This window comes from Nicotiana tabacum, chromosome 2, assembly GCF_000715075.1.
Source record: "Nicotiana tabacum cultivar K326 chromosome 2, ASM71507v2, whole genome shotgun sequence".
NCBI lineage: Eukaryota > Viridiplantae > Streptophyta > Magnoliopsida > Solanales > Solanaceae > Nicotiana > Nicotiana tabacum.
Genome location: NC_134081.1, coordinates 63,266,493 through 63,286,399, shown reverse-complemented (window position 1 = coordinate 63,286,399; position 19,907 = coordinate 63,266,493). Strand labels below are relative to the sequence as shown.

The window sequence follows — 19,907 nt, the reverse complement described above, 5'->3', positions numbered from 1 at the left end:
TCAAACCGGTATTTACCCAAATACAAGATCATGTATCCCGATACAAAATCGATGTATCACATTAACCCAATACTAAATCCATGTATCGACCCGGTATAAAATCCATGTACCGACCATGCTCAGAGGGCCCAAAGTAACATGGGTTATCATCTGACTCCGGAGGGGCAGTACCAAATCTAAGCGCAAAGAGGGGCATAATAGCAATCCCTCATAAATCAACATCCGATCATCATGTCATATGCCATAACTGTATTTTAATCGCACGACCTTGATTTTCGTGCCAAAGTCTTTGTCTGAATCAAGTATCCATATGTGATATAAATACGTATGTCCAAGAATTTACATATAAAAGATGCACAAGGACTAAATAATTATCATACAGATATGTGCTCATGGAATCTTTATATGACTACGATCATTTTAAGCAATTCATCAAATCAAAGATAAGTTCCCATGTCTTCATAAATAATAATAATTCTAGGCATAATTTCTAACATGAACAAGAGAGCAACATAGTCACATAGGTCAAATAAATCATGAATCAAATGAGCACAAAGTTGAGATAAGGCATACAGTATCTCAATTCTACTTCGTACGTGATATAAATTTAGTATGTGCATATACACTCGCCACCACGTATATACACCATCCCAATACCTTAAACACATAGCAATCAAATCAAATACTACGAGTTTTCCTCTTAACAAGGTTAGCCAAGAAACTTACCTCTTTCTAGGCTAGAATCAATCACAAACTGCGGCAAAACCTCACTATAGTCCTCTAATCAAGAAAACCCTAGCCAAATATCATCCATGGAAGTCACACAATCCTAAAGGAAGTGATCTCAATCCGTAAAACATCGATCTTTGAAGAATTTCCAAAAGGTCAACCCGAGCTCGCGTTCCCAAAATTTGAAACCAATATCAAAATTTGATAACCTATAAAATGTCGAGCCCAAATATATAGTTAGTTTCCAAATTCAGATCCAAATCAATGGTCAAAACCCCGAAATACTCTCTCTTAAAGTTTAGGCAAAACCCCTAATTTTTCTTCCCTAGATTTATAAATCAAATTCCAAAATCAAATATAGAACCATGGATAATAATCGAATTTGAGTCAAGAACACTTACCCAATTCAAGTAGGTGAAAATCGTCTCAAAAATCGCCTCAATCCGAGCTCCCAATCTCAAAATATGATAAAATGAGTTCAAAGTCCCAAAATTAACAAACTTATATGCATTGCCCAGCTATACCCTACGCGATTGCGGTAGTACCCTTGCGATCGCTAAGGTCAATCTCCCTCCAGATCCAGTTGTGCTTCACGAACGTGAAGACTCCCCCAAGAACGCGAAAGTTTTCACACTGGCCGGGCCTTCGCGAATGAGGTGCTCCACACGCGAACGCAATAGCCAAAAACCCGCATGACAAACAAGGCTCTGTGAACGCGACTTTTGCATCGCGAACACGATCAACAAAACATCCTTTACGAATGAGTCTTTCTGGTCACGAAGGCAATGCACTAAACCCCCGGTAACCAAATTACTCTGTGCGAATGCATCCCTTTGACCGCGAACGCGAAGGACATCAGAAAACAAGAACATTAGCCATCTCAAAGTGTTCAAAATGATTTGAAACCACCCCGGAACTCACCCTAGCCCCTTGGGACCCCATGAGATCATGCCAACAAGTCCAAGTACATTATTCAAACTTATCGAAATGCTCAAAAGACCCAAATTATATCAAATCCAAGAATCGTGATTGGTTTCCCAAGTACATGCAAGTATATGTGGCCGTCAAGAAATAAAATGACTTAAAAATCGAAAGTCGAACCCACAGAGACATAGATTAATTGTTAATTAAGCTAACTTAAGTCAATTAATTGTCCAAGATAATTAAAAATGTTGTTTTTCTATAAACTACTTTTGCAAAAATAAAAAAAGTAATTAGCTAATTTATCAAGGATGTAAATGTGTGTCTTTGGATTTTACTCAAAGGAGATGAATATTCTAGGGTTGTGGTCGGTTTATCAATCGTATTAAGTTCAATAATCACACTCGTTTATCAAGATTATCTACGGTTGCTAATTGACCGGATCATTTATATGAATAGCACGTTCCCACAATACTATTCTCCTATCCACAATATATCAATCCAATATTCCTATGGTATTAAGTCTATCATGAACAAATATAATACGGTATTCAACTAAGCAAGGCTATTAGGTATAGTCCTATCATAACTGCGAAATCGTTCCCCAAGCCACGGGTTCGGAAGCAAGAATTCTACACTAATCTAAACACGACATTCCCATGCATAGCATAGATAGTAGGGTGAGTTGGTAGCTACAACAAGTGACAAGTTAAAACTAGAATTAAAGAAACAACCACAAGATGATAATCCGAATTAACGAAGATGTAATTAGTAAACGTTAATAATCATGTCAACCACAACCCTAGAAACTAGAGTGCTTAGTCACTCATGTTCGTAGTAACAATCTTCCAAGTATTTTGCATAAACAAATTACAAAGAAAAGATGAAGGAATGAAGAACTCGATGATTTTCTCCTCCAAAAGTCGTTCCATGTGATGTTCTCGCCTCCAAATAATGTCCAACCTCTCAAAAATTATTTTAGAACCCCTTTTATATATGTTGGGGACGTGTAGGGTTGAAATCCCCAAGTCCCAGTCGAATTAGGACAAAATCGGTCCTTGGGCGTCATGCTTCGCGCCTGGCGAGAAACTGGACATTGAACTTTTTAGCCTATTGTCAACAGTGTTTTGGTTAGTTCCTGGCGCCAACCTGGGCACCAAACGTTTTCCACTTTTGTGCTCCGCTACCATTGGCGTTTTGGTTAGTTCCTAGCGCGAACCTGGGCAAAAAACTTATACTTCCTCCAGATTCTTTCATTTTTACTTCACTTTGCATGCAAACTTTCTAAATCACATTCAATTGACTCTTACACATATAAATACTATTATTAAACTCGAATCACAAATATTCATACTAAAGTTAACAAGATCAAGGCATAATGCAAGGCAAATTACACGCAAATATATGGATTTTTAACCAAACATCACCACCCCACACTTAAATTGTTGCTCATCCTCGAGCAACCTAAAACCTTGCTAACCAAACAATTCAATGCTAGACATCATACAACGGAGAAACATTTGGCAATTCAACACACTACACCTATGACCTTGGTTTATACCAACAATTAAGCCATCATATACGCATTAGTACCTTTCCCAACTTTCTCATGCCTGAATAGTGGTAAACAATTTAAAACACTCAAACAACTACCCAAAACCACCCAACCTCAATGACCGACCCATCGCCAATAAGCACTCTCAACTTGTGCACTTACTCAACAGGAGATGTTTAATAACGTCACCTATCCGTCATGGAACCATGCGCCTCACCAAAAAATAAGAGAGCATTGCATCCACACATTCAAATGTGCATTCAAATATAATTTAAGGACATCGCATACACGAACAAAGAACCACTCACTCTCACAAAGAAATTTGTGTGCATCCCGCAGTCATACCATAGACTTGCCCGTAGTGTATTCTCTACTAATATAATCTCGCGAAGTCTAGGATTAATTAGGTCTTTATAGGTTGTAATGGAGGCTAAAGGACGGGTAGGATATATTTTGGTATAGTGACTAACCCTCCTAAGCACTTTAATACACTATATTTAACTTTCAATTTCACACTTTTCATGACCAACTCGAGCCATGCCATGAAACCATACACAATTTAGTCCTTTCTCTTTAAACACATCTATACATTTACTAGCTCGGATCAACAAGGATAGGAGAATATTTTCTATTTTTATTTTTTCTCTTTTTATATTTTTTTTTAATTTGTTTTTCAACACTCCATAAATTTAAGTGTGTTTGGCTAATGATCTTTCAAAACATGTGTGAACCTTTTAGACTTTCTATGGTTCCACTCAAAAGCTACCCCAACTCTCACCTTATTCTTCTGTGACATAAGCGCTTTCGGAGGCAAAGGTTCAACAAGGTTCAACTAAAAATAATATGGTATTCGGCTTGTAATGTGGGTGCTAAAGATAAGATTTATAGGCTCAACTGGGCTATATGAGGATAATTTTATTTGTGGTGGCATAAAAGCTCAATGAACGATCAAAGAAACACCTATATTATCTCCTAGACTTATGAGATTAATGATTTTGCTTCAACTAACACACGGGGTAAGTTCTAGACTAAACACAGGGTAGCACAAAATACAATCAAGACCTCACTTCACACAATGCACATGACCCATTCAGTACGGTTCCATTCCAACTCTCAAGTCAAATAAGGTAATCACTTAGTCAAGAAATATTAAGCAATACATGAACAACGAGTCAAGAAACTGAGAGAAGGCGTCATAAACAGGTTGTTCAATTCTTCTACGGCATTCATTTTCGTCAAAACATATTAGGGAGGTAATCTGCATGCTAAGGCCTAACTATGCTAACATCAAACAAGTCAAAAGGCACATAGGAGCAATCAAGTCTTCTTCCTTTTATTTCCTAAAAAAGAAGATAAAAATACCCGATTCAAGATACATCCCTTGGAAAAGAACCGATGTCCAAAGAAAACCAAGGGGATTATTACCTACCTACGACTAACTAAAAAGAAAGAAAATATTTTTGAATTTTTCATTGGACCTTAATCCCCCAAGAATGTTGTCCAAGAGATCCATCGTCGGGAAAAATTCACAATTTTTCTGATGTTTTTGAATTTTTCTTTTTTGATAAAAGCTACTAAAACTAGTTTTAAAATACTACACTACTAATTCTACTAACATGGAAATAAAAACAAGAAGCCAAAAATTAAAGCCAAGAAGTTAATGTTAATACAACTATACCACTATAATCTAACAGTCCCTCACCACACACTAAAAAGGGTGTAGTGTCTCCAATGCACAAATAAAGCGAAAACAATAACGAGGGTGGACAAGAAATTTTCTGAAAGGCCAAAGTCCAAAACAATCACGGTTCACGAGGTACTCAGACTTCCCCCGTGCTTGGTCCTTGGTGTGGGCACCGCACACTTAGTTCTCACCATCTAGCTCGCTTTTGCACTATTCCAATGGCTTTGTTTCCTATGCTTATAATCCTATAAAATAAAAACAAACACTACCAAAAATAATATTAAATCATAAAAATAAAAGAAAGCAGTTAAGATAGGTAGCCTCCCAACAAGAGCCTGATTTAACGTCGCGGCACGACGCAGAATCTTGCCAAATCGTTAGCAAGTAACACCTTTGACTTCTGACGATCAAAGTCACATCCATAATAGTTCTTTGCCCTTTGTCCATTCACTAAGAACATTCTCTCAACAACTATGACGCGCAGCTTAATTGCACCATGTGGAGTAACTCTTACTACCTCAAACGGGTCCGACCATCACGATTTGACCTTCCCTGGAAAGAGTCTCAACCTCGAATTGAACAAGAGAACCAATTGGTCCGGTTTGAACTCGCGATGGTGAATATGCTTATCATGCAAGAGCTTGGTCTTTTCTTTATACGCATGCAAGCGAAACTCATCAAGCTCGTTCAATTTCAACAATAGTTTTTCACCCACTAATTCTGCATCAAAGTTCAGCTTCTTTATCACCCAATAGGCCATGTGCTCAAGTTCCACTGGTAAATGGCATGCCTTCCCATAAACTAGCTTGTAAGGAGAAGCACCGATTGGAGTTTCGTAGGCGATCTGGTATGCCCATAGAGCATCATCAAGCTTTGTAGCCCAATCTTTCCTACTTGCACTAACCGACTTCTCTAAAATTTGCTTTATCTCTCTATTTGACACCTTAACTTGTCAACTAGTCTGAGGATGATTGGCGGTCGCAACCTTATGTTTGACCTCGTATTTAGCTAAGATATTGTCCAACAACTTGTTACAAAATGGGTGCCCCATCACTTATCATCACTCTCGGAGTGTCGCACCTTGTAAAGATATGCTTTTTCACAAATTTAACCACAACCTTGGCATCATTGGTAGGAAGAGCTCCACCCACTTCGACACATAATCAACTGCCACCAAAATGTACTTGCACCCATTGGACGAGTGAAATGGACCCATGAAATTAATTCCCCACATAACAAAAAATTAAACCTCCATAATACAATGCAATGGAATCGCATGCCTTTTTGTAATTGTTCCAGTTTTCTGGCACCTATCACACTTCCTCACGAACTCATGGGCATCTTTAAACAACCGAGGCCAATAGAAACCCATTTGCAATACCTTGGCTGCCATTTTGTCACCCACATGATGACCACCATAAGGCGACACATGACCACTCATATAAGATAGCATTTATTTCAGATTTGGGCACACATCTTCTCATTAACTGATCGGCACAAGATTTGAACAAAAACAGCTCATCCCACACATATGATCTCACATCTCACAAGAACTTCTTTTTAGCATGAGGTTCAAGGACATTTCTCCATTTGCCAGATAGTTCACAAAATCTGCATGCCATGGCACCTCCCCAGTAGTATCGGCCAACAATTGCTCATCCAGGAATTTTCCTTGATGACATCTACTGTAGCTACATGATTTCGAGTTTCTAACCTGGATAAGTGATCGGCCACTTGATTCTCTGCTCCTTTACAATCTCGGATCTCCAAGTCAAATTCCTTCAAGAGTAAAACCCAAAGGACTAGCCTTGGTTTAGCATATATCTTTTCGAACATATACCTGATGGTTGCATGATCTGTGTATATAATAACTTTGGTGCCAACCAAATAGGCCCGAAATTTATCGAACGCCCATACTACAACAAGCAACTCCTTTTCTGTCACAGTATAATTTATTTGAGAAGGAGTGAGAGTCTTTCTTGCATAGTAAATGGAGTGAAATATTTTGCTCCTCATCTAGCCCAATACGGCCCCAATTGCAGCATCACTGGCGTCACACATCAGCTCAAATGGCTTGTTCCAGTCATGAGCCACTATTATTGGTAAACTCACTAACTTCTTTTTCAGCTCCCCGAATGCCTTCAGACAAGCATCGTCAAATTCAATGGCACATCCTTCTCTAACAACCTGCACAAAGGAGAGGAAATATTTGAGAAATCCTTTATAAATCAGCGATAAAAACCTGGATGTCCCAGAAAACTCCAAATTCCTCATTGAAATTGGTGGTGGAAACTTTTCAATTGCTTCCACCTTAGCCTTGTCAACTTCAAGTCCATCTATGGATACCTTGTGCCCCAGCATTATACCTTGACGTACCATAAAATGGTACTTTTTCCAATTTAGTACCAGATTAGTCTCCTCACACCTAGCAAGTACTTTAGCAAGATTGGTCAAGCATTCATCAAAAGAGGGACCAAACACAAAAAATCATCCATAAAGACATCCATAAATTATTCCACCATATCGGTGAAAATAACCATCATACACCTATGAAAAGTCGCAGGTGCATTACATAACCCGAATGGCATTTTCTTAAATGCATAAGTGACATAAGGGCACGTAAAAGTGGTCTTTTTTAATCTTCTGGGGCAATAGCAATCTGATTATACCCCGAATAGCCATCAATGAAATAATAGTATTCCTGCCCGGCTCACCTGTCAAGCATTTGATCAATGAAGGGGAGGGTGAAGTGATGTTTTCGTATAGCATTATCCAACTTCCTATAATTTATGCATATTCTCCAACCAGTCACAGTCCTAGTTGGAATTAATTCATTTTGTTCATTCACTACAACAGTCATACCCCCCCCCTTTTTTTAGGTACACATTGAACAGGGCTTACCCACTTACTATCGGAGAATAGGAAATACTATACCTGCATCGAGCCACTTAATCACTTATTTTCTTACCACCTCTTTCATGATTGGATTTAGGCTGCATTGATGTTACATGCTAGGCTTGTGTCACTCCTCCATAAGTATTTTGTGCATTCAGAATGCAGGGCTAATACCCTTTATGTCAGACATTGTCCAACCAATGGCACGCATGTGCTCCCTCGGTACCCTCGACAATTTTTCTTCCTACAAGTTAGACAAATGAGAAGAAACAATCACAGATAAAATGTTAGAACTTCCCAAATATGCATAATGAAGATGCGATGGTAAGGGTTGAAGTTCTAGTTTTGGGGCCTCCTCAACTGAGGGTTTAGGGGGCAGGCCGATTGGTTTATTTAAGGGCTCACAGTGGGTTAATCTATGCATGTACAGACATGATGTATCTAGTATATGCATCATCTCCTCAACCTCAACATCAATCTCCAAGCTATCAAACAACATGAGTGCTCTCTCCAGAGAATCGTCTAGATACATGCTCAGATCTATAAGCTTCTCATCCACCTCCACAATAGATATCATACAAAGCTTCTCATAATGGCGTGGGAGTTGAATCTCCTTGTAAACATTGAAAACTGCTTCCTCATTATCCTCTCTCATAATATTTTTTCCCTCTCACTTTAAATAATTGCATCACCTGTAACCAAGAGATGTCGTCCCAATATGATTGAAACTTGTTCATCAGCCTCATAATCTAGGATAATAAAGTCCATTGGGAAGATGAATTTCCCAATTTGCAGCAACACATCTTCAATCACTTCTTCAGGGTAAGCAATGGATCTATCGGCTAATTACAACATCATAGTAGTTGGTCTTGGAGCTCCCAGACCCAGTTACTTGAACAAGGACAAGGGCATCATATTTATGCTTTCCCCGAAATCACAAAGAGTATGGCTTACATCAACATTACCAATCCGCACAGGGATGGTGAAGCTGTTAGGATCCTTAAGCTTTTGAGGAAGCTTGTTTTAGACCCTCGAAGTGCACTCCTCTGTTAGTGTGACTATCTCAAATTCAGTCAACCTCCTCTTGTCAGCCACTATATGTTTGATGTACTTCGCATATGTTAGAATTTCATGAAGTACATTAACCAATGGAATATTTAATTGAACCTAGCTCAACATAGAGAGGAATTTGTTAAACATGCCATCATCATTCTTCTTCTACAACCTTTGGGGGGAAGGCGGTGGTGGCGTTGCGACACCCACTAACTCTAAACTTGTATCATCTTTCTGTGACTCATGTGTCGCTTTAGGAATCAACTCCCTCTCAGGCACATGATTATCTTTTCTCTTCTTTGGCACCTCTACTAATTCCCTTCCGTTTATGAGTATGGCTGCATTAACTTAAGGATTCTTCTCTGTATCACTGGAAAACATAAATGTAGGCCTAGTATTTTGATTTGCCGCCAATTGTCCAGCTTGTCTCTCAAGATTTCTAAAACCAGTCCTGAATTACTGATTGCCAAGCAACAACTTCTTCAACAGGTCATTCGTATTATCCTCTACTTGTTGGGGTAGCTTTTGCGGTTGACTGTAATTTTCTTGGGGTCTATATTAATTCTTAGTCGTCTGATTCCCACCCTAGGAGAAGTTAGGGTGATTCTTCTAGTTTGGGTTATATGTGTTACCATATTATGCATGCTGATTTATCGAACCTATATTTTGTTACCCCACATAATAGATGGATTCAGGATTCACGGGACATATGTCAATCGTGTGACCTTCACCACATAACTCGCATCAAGTAGACATTTGTTGTGCTTGGTCTATCATCATTTTATTCATCTGATTTGCTAACCTTAATATATCTGCCCTCATGGCTGAGAAATCATCGAGCTCAATTACACTAGCTACCTTTTTGTTTAAGTGTTCTTCGTGGTTTCCCATCTCCTTGCCGATTATTATCATCAGCGGTGAAATTATTTAGCAGGATCTGGATTTCACTAGAAGGTATTAACATGCAACTACCCCACATGCTAAGTCAAGATTCATCTTTGATGTCTCATCCAACCCATCAATGAAAGTGTGACCCAACACCGCATTAGTCTGACAATGGTGTGGGCAGTCTCTGAGTAGATTCTTGTATGTTTCCCAAGCTTGACGAAGAGTCTCACTATCTCGTTGTTGAAACCCAAGAATATGGATCCTCAACGACTTTGTCTTCTTAGAGGGAAAATCTTGATTAAAAATTTTCGTGCTAGATCATCCCAAGTGTGGATCGAGTTTGCGGGCTCCTTCTGCAACCATTCATTAGATTCCCCCCAGCAATGAAAAGGGAAATAGTGTCTATCTGACGTAGTCCTTGAAAACATTCGAATAATTATAAGTATCCATAATTTCTAGAAAGTTCTGAATGTGCCGCTGCGGATCTTCATGAGATAGATCCACATACTGCCCTGTGGACTGAATCAGCTATACCATATACTGTTTGAGCTCAAAGTGACTCGTGATATCAGGCTACACTATAGCCTGAGTCATATTAGCAAGATTAGGCCTTGCGGCCTCTATCACTAGTCGCTCTTTATTACCTGCCATCTCTAGTGGTTGAGGTTGAACTACAATGTCCAACTCTCCTTCTATTCTTGTTCTAGCTTCGACTTCCCTTCTTAATCTACGAAGTGTTTGTTCTATTTCAGGATCAAAAGGTAGGAGTTTGTTCGCACTTCTACTCCTCCGCATTGAAGAGAAGATCTTGTGTTAATACAAATAAAGCAAACTAAAAATTAAACATGAACAAATAACGAATAAAAGCTTAACTTAGATAAACAATCAATAACTAAGTCCTCGGCAACGGTGCCAAAAACATGTTGGTTCACCAAGAACACACAAGTATACGTGGCCGTCAAGTAATAAAGTGACTCAAAAGTCGGATGTCGAACCCACCGAGACTTAGATTAATCGTTAACTAATCTAACTAAAATCAATTAGATGTCCAAGATAATAAAAAATGTTGTTTTCTACAAAAACTACTTTTGCATAAATTAAACAAGTAATTAGCTAATTTATCAAGGATGCAAACGTGCATTTTTGGATTTTACTCCGAGGCGATGAAGATTCCAGGGTTGTGGTCGGTTTATCAATCCTATTAAGTTCAATAATCATACTCGTTAATCCAGATTATCTATGGTTTCTAATTGACAGGATCGTTTATATGAATAGCATGTTCCCACAATACTATTCGCCTATCCATATTATATCAATCCAATATTTCTATGGCATTGAGTCTATCATAAACAAATATAATATGATATTCAACTAAGCAAGACTGTTAGGTATATTCCTATCCTAACAGTCACAAGTTAAAATAAATCACAAGAATTCTACTCTAATCTAAACACGATTTTCCCAAGCATAGCATAGATGGTAGGGTAAATTGGTAGCTACAACAAGTCACAAGTTAAAGCTAGAATTGAAGAAACAACCACAAGATGATAATCCAAATTAACGAAGATGTAATTAGTAAACGTTAATAATCATATCAACCACAACACTAGAAACTAGAGTGCTTAGCCACTCATATTCGTAGTAACAATTTTTCAAGTATTTTGCATAAACAAATTACAAAGAAAAGATAAAGGAATGAAGAACTTGATGATTTTCTCCTCCAAAGGTTGTTCCACGTGATGTTCTGCCCTCCAAATAATGTCCAACCTCTTAAATAATAGTTTGGCCAAGCTTTTAAAACTGCTTCTAAGTGTATTTTTCTCAAAAGTGCTTCTCAGAAAAGTGCTTTTGAAGAGAAACTTGTTTACCCTTCGAATCGGATAACAATTGAATTTATACGTGGTTTTAAGGATATGTGATACAACTTGGTACAAATTAAGAAAATAGATTAATATTGAAATTGACAATAAAGGAATATATGCAAACCACACGAATCGAACAGCCTTGGCCCTCGAGTTCGATCACCCTTGAATTAACTAATGTTTCAACTGATGTATGAACAGAGTAACAAAATGATGAAAGCTAGAAACTGACAGTGTATTGCTTTATGTTACGTAATGCGATGCCTTTTACAAATGATTAGACCCCTTTATATAGTAGGGAAGTCCTACTCTTGATACAATTCTATATGAGGTAATAAATCTCATGATTAGCTAATTAATTGGCCTATCCTTGATACGTGCTGAGATTTTCGCTGTGATCTACAATCGATCGTGGATATTTCTAATTGACAGGATTGTTTATATGAATAGCATGTTCCCACAATACTATTCGCCTATCCACAATATATCAATCCAATATTTCTATGGCATTGAGTCTATCATGAACAAATATAATATGGTATTCAAACAGCAAGACTGTTATGTATATTCCTATCCTAACAGTCACAAGAATTCTACTCTAATCTAAACACGATTTTCCCAAGTATAGCATAGATGGTAGGGTAAATTGGTAGCTACAACAAGTCAAAAGTTAAAGCTAGAATTAAAGAAATAACTACAAGATGATAATTCGAATTAACGAAGATGTAATTAGTAAACGTTAATAATCATATCAACTACAACACTAGAAACTAGAGTGCTTAGCCACTCATGTTCTTAGTAACAATTTTTCAAGTATTTTGCATAAACAAATTACAAAGAAAAGATAAAGGAATGAAAAACTCGATAATTTTCTCTTCCAAAAGTTGTTCCACGTGATGTTCTGGCCTCCAAATAATGCCCAACCTCTCAAATAATAGTTTTAGAACCCCTTTTATACATGTTGGGGACATGTAGGGTTGAAATCCCTAAGTCCTAGCCGAATTAGGACAAAATCGGCCCTTGGGCGTCACGCTTTGTGCCTGGCGCGAACATGGACATTGAACTTTTTAGCCTGCTGTCAACGGCGTTTTGGTTGGTGCCTGGCGCCAACTTGGGCACCAAACCTTTTCCACTTTTGTGCTTTGCTTCCCTTGGCGTTTTAGTTAGTGCCTAGTATGAACCTGGGCACCAAAGTTATACTTCCTTCAGATTCTTTCGTTTTTACTTCACTGTGCATGCAAACTTTCCAAATCACTTCTAATTGACTCCTACACATATAAATATCACTATTAAGCTTGAATCATAAATATTCACACTAAAGTTAACAAGATCAAGGTGTAATTCAAGGTAAATTACATGCAAAAATATGGAAATTTAGCCAAACATCAATCTTCGACCAAGATCAATCTCTTAAGTTAATCAACTTCCAATTTTAAACCAAACGCCTGATTCAAACCTAACCAATACGGAATCCAACCAAACTTTGCGCACAAGTCCAAAATGATGAAACAAACATTTTCAAATTCCCGGAACAACAATCTGACTCTGATAGCTTCAAAGTCAACTCCTTGACAAACTTATGAACCTTCCAATTCTTCAAATTGCCAACTTTTCACAAATTGAGCTAAAATCTTCAAGGAACAACCAAATTCATATTCGAACTTATGCCCAAGTCCAAAATTACCATACGGAACTATTGAAACAATCAAATCTCAATTCCGGGGTCGTTTTCTCAAGAGTCAAACCTTGGTGAACTCTTCTAACATGAAGCTTACAAATTGAGAATCATTCTATCAAATCAATTCTGAACCATGCGAACATCAAAACCAACAATATACGCAATTCATAATACATCTTATGAAGTTACTCAAGGTCTCAAAACTGCTGAACAAAATGCTAAAGCTCAAAACAACCGGTCGGACCGTTACAATACCCGTCCCCGCAAGTTATAAGACATCAAATGAGCCTACAAGGGTCTCATATAGGGAAATGGGATCATAGATCTCAAAATAACTAGTTGGATCGGTACAACCAGAAAATCTCGTCCATATATGGCTCCTAACTTTCCTAGGTTATCCGAAGTGAATCTTATGTAAAGCAAATTTACACTACTAGAAAACTGCCTAAAATCGTCTAGAAATACCGACCAAAATCGGTAGGAAAACTGAAAAACTGACCGACTTCTGAACGGCTTTAATTCGTAGAAATTATTCTGGTAGGTAATAAATAGCGACCGAAGTCGGTCGCAATTTCCGACCGATTTCGATTGGTCAATAAAATTTCACAAAGGACCGAAAAAGAAATAATCTGCCAAAAAACCGACCGAAGTACGTCAATATTTTCCGACCGAAGTAGGTCAGTATTTTTCGACCGAAGTCGGTCGGTATTATTAATTATGCAATTAAAAAATACACCGTCTGAGAATCCAATCGGGGTCTGTATGGTGGATGGATACTATTCTACCACTAGACCATTGGTACATTTTGGTTTAAGACTATCTTTTACTTTATTTGTACTCTTTAATTGTATTTTTGCGGGAAAATAACCGACCGATTTCGGTCGGTTTTATTGAAAACATAAAATTACCGACCGAAGTCGGTAGGGTTTTTAAAATGACCGGCTGAAATAACCGATAATTTTTGGTCGATTTTTTGAATATTAATTTTAAATTATTTTACATGAAAAACTAATCAAAGTTGATCAATTTTTTAACTAATAAATTTCGCGGGACGCCAAAATAGTTTCCCGCATTTTACGACAAGTTAGATACTCATTTGTAAATGAAAATAAAGAAAGTCAACCCTAACTTTTCTTGCAAACTATAAATTGAGGTGGTTGAGGTTCTTCCATTGTGAATTTTTATACCCAACACCTTCTTTTGGCTCTTCTTGCTTTCCAGTACCTCTTCATACAAATCTAGCCATTTCCCCATTTCCATGGAGATTGACTCCACAAGCAAGACTGACTCCAAAAGCAAAGAACAACCTGGTGTCTTCACCCGGTGGTGGAGCCAGCTCAAGGGATTTCCCAGGATGTTGAAGGACAAATCTTGGAACATTGCTAAGGACACAAAACAGATTGGGAAAGATGATCCAAGGAAAATTTGGCATGCAGCTAAGGTGGGACTAGCTCTCACTTTAGTATTGTTATTCTACTATTCCTGGCCGCTCTATCATAGCTTTGAACAATCAGCAATAGTGGCTTGCCTGACTGTGATGGTTGCTTTTGAGTACACTGCTGGTAATTTTTGTGATCTCAGTGCAATCTCATATTTCTTCTGATTTGATGATCTTGTTTATTCGTTTTTACAGCAACAACAAGTATTAATTCGTTTTTACACTTTTCATATTAATGATTTTTATTTTTTCAGGTGCAACTATGTCTAAGTGCATAAACATAGCTTTTGCTACGGCCCTAGGTGGCACATTAGGTATTGGAGCTAAATATTTAGCCGAGCTTTGTGGAAAAGAAGGGGAACCTATAGTTCTTGGGTTTTTGGTCTTCATTCTAGGTATGAAATGGAAGCTCAATACACTCTATTTCTCTAAACAAAATGTACAAAATAAAAAAATTCTTCAAAGTTTTCTCAGTTTTAAAACTTTTACGTGAAGATATATAGCTAGCTAGAAGTCCTTTTTCATAATCAAATCAGAATTGTTTCACCGAACAACGGTGTAGGTACATTGGCGGATTCGATATTTAAACTTTACGGGTTCAACCTTTAAGTTTCTTAGCATGAATTCATTATAATTTAAAAGTTATGGGTTCATATCTTTGTTTATTTGTACAATATTAGTAGATTTTATCCGTAAATTTATACTCCGCATGGAAAGCAAATAGATTCAAATGAATCCGGTATCGTAAGAGTGGATCCGCCCCTGGGTACATCAAAGTAAGGGTAGCAAAATGGTAAAAAGAAAACAGTTAACCACATATTATCCACTAAAAATTAGGTTGGATAATAAACTTTTTAAAAACGGGTCAAATATAGATAAAGACCCATATTATCCATTTAGAAAATGGATAACTAATGGGTTTAACTTTTATATTTGTAAAACCTCAAATTGGGGGTTCCTCAAGTTTGAGAGACTAGGAATTCTCCCAAAAGTAATCATATTTAATAAGCCATGGATAATATGGTTACTCATATTATCCGCCGGTTAACTCGTTTTTTATCCGTATTAAATATGGGTCGGGTCGAATAATTTATCTATTTTTTCATTACCCGTTTTTGACTCGTTCCGTATCCGACCCGACCCGCCTGTTTGCCACCCCTACGTCAAAGACTCGTTTGCTTCATGCAGGTGCTCTAGGAACATTTACAAGGTTTTACCCACAGATGCAAAGGAGGTATGATTATGGATGCATGCTCTTTGTCGCAACCTTCAGTTTGGTCACAGTCTCAGGTGACAAGTACTTGGATTTGGATAAGCAGCGGATATCCACCATTATGGTCAGTGTTGCAACCGTCATGATCATCTCCTTGCTTATTTGTCCAGTCTGGGCTGGGGAAGATCTTCATAACCTTGTTACTACCAACCTTGAAAAGCTAGCGAGTTTTTTAGAAGGTCCGTGGATATCTTGATTTCTTTTGCTCCCTCCATTTCGGTTTATGTTACAGTATATTCTTTTTAGTTCACGTAAAAAAGAATGGTAGAAATAGAAATTTAGAATGAATTTATTACATTTCTCATTTGCCCTTAAGGACAAGCCTTTATGATATGTTTTAAGACCACAAATTTTAAAAGTTTTATTGTCAAACACTTACACAAATATTACTGCATGTTTAAGATCCCATATTTTAAAACTCTTAAATATTTTTTTCAACTTCACATTATGTCAAACTATACTATATAAATTGAAATGGAGGAAGTACGATTTAACCTTTGTCACTCCATTATTAAGAATATATATGGAGCAATAAATTAAAACAAAAAAAGAACTTTTTTTGAAGGATTTGGAAGTGAGTATTTTGACGTTTCAGAGGCGGAAGCAAGTGGCGAGGGCTACAAGGACAATGAAAAGGGATTTTTTGAAGCCTTTAAAAGTGTTCTTGGTTCTAAGGCCACTGAGGAATCTTTGGTGCGTATAAGAGATCACAAATCTCCCTTCTTGTTAATTCACTAATACACTAGATATATAGCTAGACTACTGAATAATCCAACTTCCATTCAATGCTCTTAATTTGTATTTTAGTTGTGGAATTTCTTTAGAATGACTAAAAAGAGCATTTTTCTCACAAGTTTGAATTTTCCTTCTTTACTGGCGGAATATTAAGTCAGTTGTTGCGGTGAGAAACTCTTTAGATTTTTACCACTCTGAAAAGTATCTTGAAACAATAATTACTTTCGAGAGAGAATAAAAAGGAATATAGAAGGTAAAAGAAAATTAAAGAAGTTATTATCATATTATCTATAGAGATTAGTGAATGTTGGGTTTTAGATAGCCACAAGATGAGTGTCGCATTGATGCGAATGTTACAATGAATATACGGTCATATAAATTTCGATAAAGATCATAAACAATCATCACATTTATCAGAAGGTGTAATAGAACATAAGAGATTAATGTTGTTTGAGATGCTTTAATTTGGCCACGTGATATGTAAGCCTTTAGATATACCGATTTGTACACCTAAAATTATGCTGATTGACTAAGTTAAAAGATAAAGAGATAGACCTAAACTTACATCGGAAAAAGTAATCTCAGAAGGTAATATCTAGGAGTCCGAGCAAATCTAACAAAAGAAAGAAAATAATGGAAATTAACAAATTGTAATAGGTGATACCAACCAGAAGACTAGTTCTTACCAGAAGACTCTTACTAGTATATTAGAAATATAACCACAAGAGTATATTAGAGAACACTTGGTGTTACATAACAGTACTTAAGTATTGAGTATTAAAATATGCCTAAACAAAAAATTTTATGATAGTGAGGATTTATAAAGCAGATTCAATTTTGTAATTTCTTAGTTCATTGATTTATCATATTGTCTTGATAAGAGAAACATTCAGGAGGCCTACAGTAAGCAAAAGATACACATTTTCTTGCCTTTTTTTCTCCCTTCTTTATCACTGTAGCAAATAAAAATAATACAAACAAAAACAAATGTCTCAGGCAAACATTGCATGGTGGGAGCCTGCACACGGATCATTCAGGTTTAATCATCCATGGAAACAATACTTGAAGATTGGCGGCATTGCTAGAGAATGTGCTGGCCATCTTCAATCTCTTAGTGGCCACTTAAAATCCAAGTCTCAGGTATATATATTGCAAGTATAATTGCACGATCATAAATTACAGTTATAAAAATTTCGGAGAATTTAATAAATATATTCGATTTGGTATGTTATGCATAAAAATGGAAGCTTGGAAAATGACATAAAAGCGGTTCTGTCCTTAAACGAAAAACACGAAAAGTGCTTATAAGACCGTAAACTGCATACCTCAATGGTAATAATTGTAAAGGCATTTTTCTGTATGAAATATCATCTGAAATGAATTATAATAAACATTAAAGTTTTATACTTTTTAATAATAATAAAAACTATAATATTGTCTGAACTAGTATAGCGGTATTGGGGAGTCACAAAATGCTTGACATCATTTCACAGAATTAATTTTTCAATCATTCTCTTCAAACATCACGAATATAATATAAATGTAAAATTTACAAAAACATATCTCTATAATTCAGCCAAACATCATCCATATAAAATTTAACTGAGGTGTGATGATGACATAATTTGAGCTTAAATGGTGAATTGAGAATTCTCGTAGCCGATCTACTTATTTGGCGTTGTAGCATTATTGTTGTTGTTATTATATAAAATTGAACTGAGAGATAGTACGTATAGTTACATACTACTAATATGTTGTGTTATTTGATTTCATAAAACTTACTCAATTATCATTTCTTCCTTTTTCTTTCCCATCAAAATTTTAGGTGATTTTATAGCATTTGTTAAGCTAGAAGCTATTCTGGAGCTACATGAAATTTCTAATTCTCACGCGTGCTTGATTTTCCAGGCACCAATTGAATTCAATAGAAGAACAGAAAAAGCATGCAAAAGAATGATAACAGAATCTAGCAAAGCCTTAAAAGAGCTTGCATTCTCTATCAAAATTGTGACGAAACTTTCTACTATTACAACGGAATCCCACTCGTATAACGCAAGAACTGCCATTGCTGATCTCAAAGAGGCACTTTTTACGTTTAAAACTTTCTTCTTGTTCGAAGAAGCAGACACCATTGATGTCATCGGAGCTATGTCAGTGGTGTCAATACTCATTGAGGTCACCAAATGCGTCGACAAAATCTCGGAGGCTGTTGAAGAGCTTTCAATTAAAGCACGTTTTAACAAGGAGGAAAATAATGAGAAGAAGAAGAAGAAAAAGAAGAAGAACGATTCTTCTTCGGCCAAGGCATTGGAGAAACCACCGCCTCGGCCGCAGCTTCTGATTCCTGTTTTGGAGGCTGACAACGTCAATAGTGGTGCTTCTGTTGTGATAGAGATACATGATGATACAGAATCGGCAGGGAAAATCGGGGAGGAGGTGAATCCAGTAGCTGCAATAAAAGCAGAAGATGTTGTTTGTGAGATACATGCAGTAGGATATGAAGATCGCAGAAAAAAAGGTGAATATGTGCCGGCGGGACGAAAAGGACATCCGGAAATAGAGAACTAGTATTAGTATTTGCAAACAAATAGAAGGATGACAATAGGATATAATAACAGATTGAAATTTATTGGATGAGTAGGCCGTAGTTATTTTTTTAAGGGTGAACGATACAATTACCCATAAAAATAAAATTATTTACCCTTATATATCCATTTGTTTTTCTACCCATCAAACTAATTATATTTTCTATCCATTGTAGTTTTTGTGGGGAATTTTCTCTTTTTTCTCCAATTCTTTTTTATTTCAATGCTTCTTTTCTTTTTTCCTATTTTCTTTCTTTTCTCCTTTTTCTTTTTTCTCGTTTTCTTCTTCTTTTTTTTCTTTTTTTCTTTTATTCATTTATTTTTGCCCAAATCGTATTATTATTATTTTTACCATAACTTATTTCACACTCAAATTTGACTCCTTCTTTATTTTTTTCTTTTTATTTATTTTCTTTATTTCTTGTTCCTTTTCTAATTTCACGTGATTGCCATGCAAATCGTGATCTCATTCCCTACAAATATCAGTACACACTCTACCAATAGTAGTAACACAACCAGTTATAGAGCAAAACATAATCTACTGCAGCCAAATCTCCATATATACTAGTTAGAATAGAATTGATAATAAAATATTGAAAAATGCAATAAAA

At 36.6% G+C, this 19,907-nt stretch overlaps 1 protein-coding gene across 2 annotated transcripts; it reads left to right on the top strand.

The window, feature by feature from the left end:
* The first annotated feature begins 14,458 nt into the window (after window positions 1–14,458).
* On the top strand, window positions 14,459–19,414 carry LOC107769360 (aluminum-activated malate transporter 8-like). Of its 2 annotated transcripts, none has more exons than XM_016588570.2 (6): window positions 14,459–14,827; window positions 14,958–15,098; window positions 15,892–16,155; window positions 16,572–16,669; window positions 17,708–17,851; window positions 18,620–19,414. In XM_016588570.2, exons 1-6 carry the CDS (start codon window positions 14,524–14,526, stop codon window positions 19,277–19,279), a joined length of 1,611 nt encoding a protein of 536 aa, XP_016444056.1. In that variant the 5' UTR covers window positions 14,459–14,523; the 3' UTR covers window positions 19,280–19,414. The 2 variants fall into 2 exon arrangements, with proteins under 2 accessions (XP_016444056.1, XP_016444055.1); XM_016588569.2 differs by having other exon boundaries at window positions 16,542–16,669.
* The last annotated feature ends 493 nt before the right edge of the window (window positions 19,415–19,907 follow it).

Bases quoted from the DNA above. Each gene is read 5' to 3' on its own strand.
- LOC107769360 (XM_016588569.2), top strand. From the start codon at position 14,524: ATGGAGATTGACTCCACAAGCAAGACTGACTCCAAAAGCAAAGAACAA. The intron at 15,099-15,891 runs GTATGAAATGGA...TGCTTCATGCAG, and splicing joins GTTTTTGGTCTTCATTCTAG to GTGCTCTAGGAACATTTACA. The intron at 16,156-16,541 runs GTCCGTGGATAT...CTTTTTTTGAAG, and splicing joins GCTAGCGAGTTTTTTAGAAG to GATTTGGAAGTGAGTATTTT.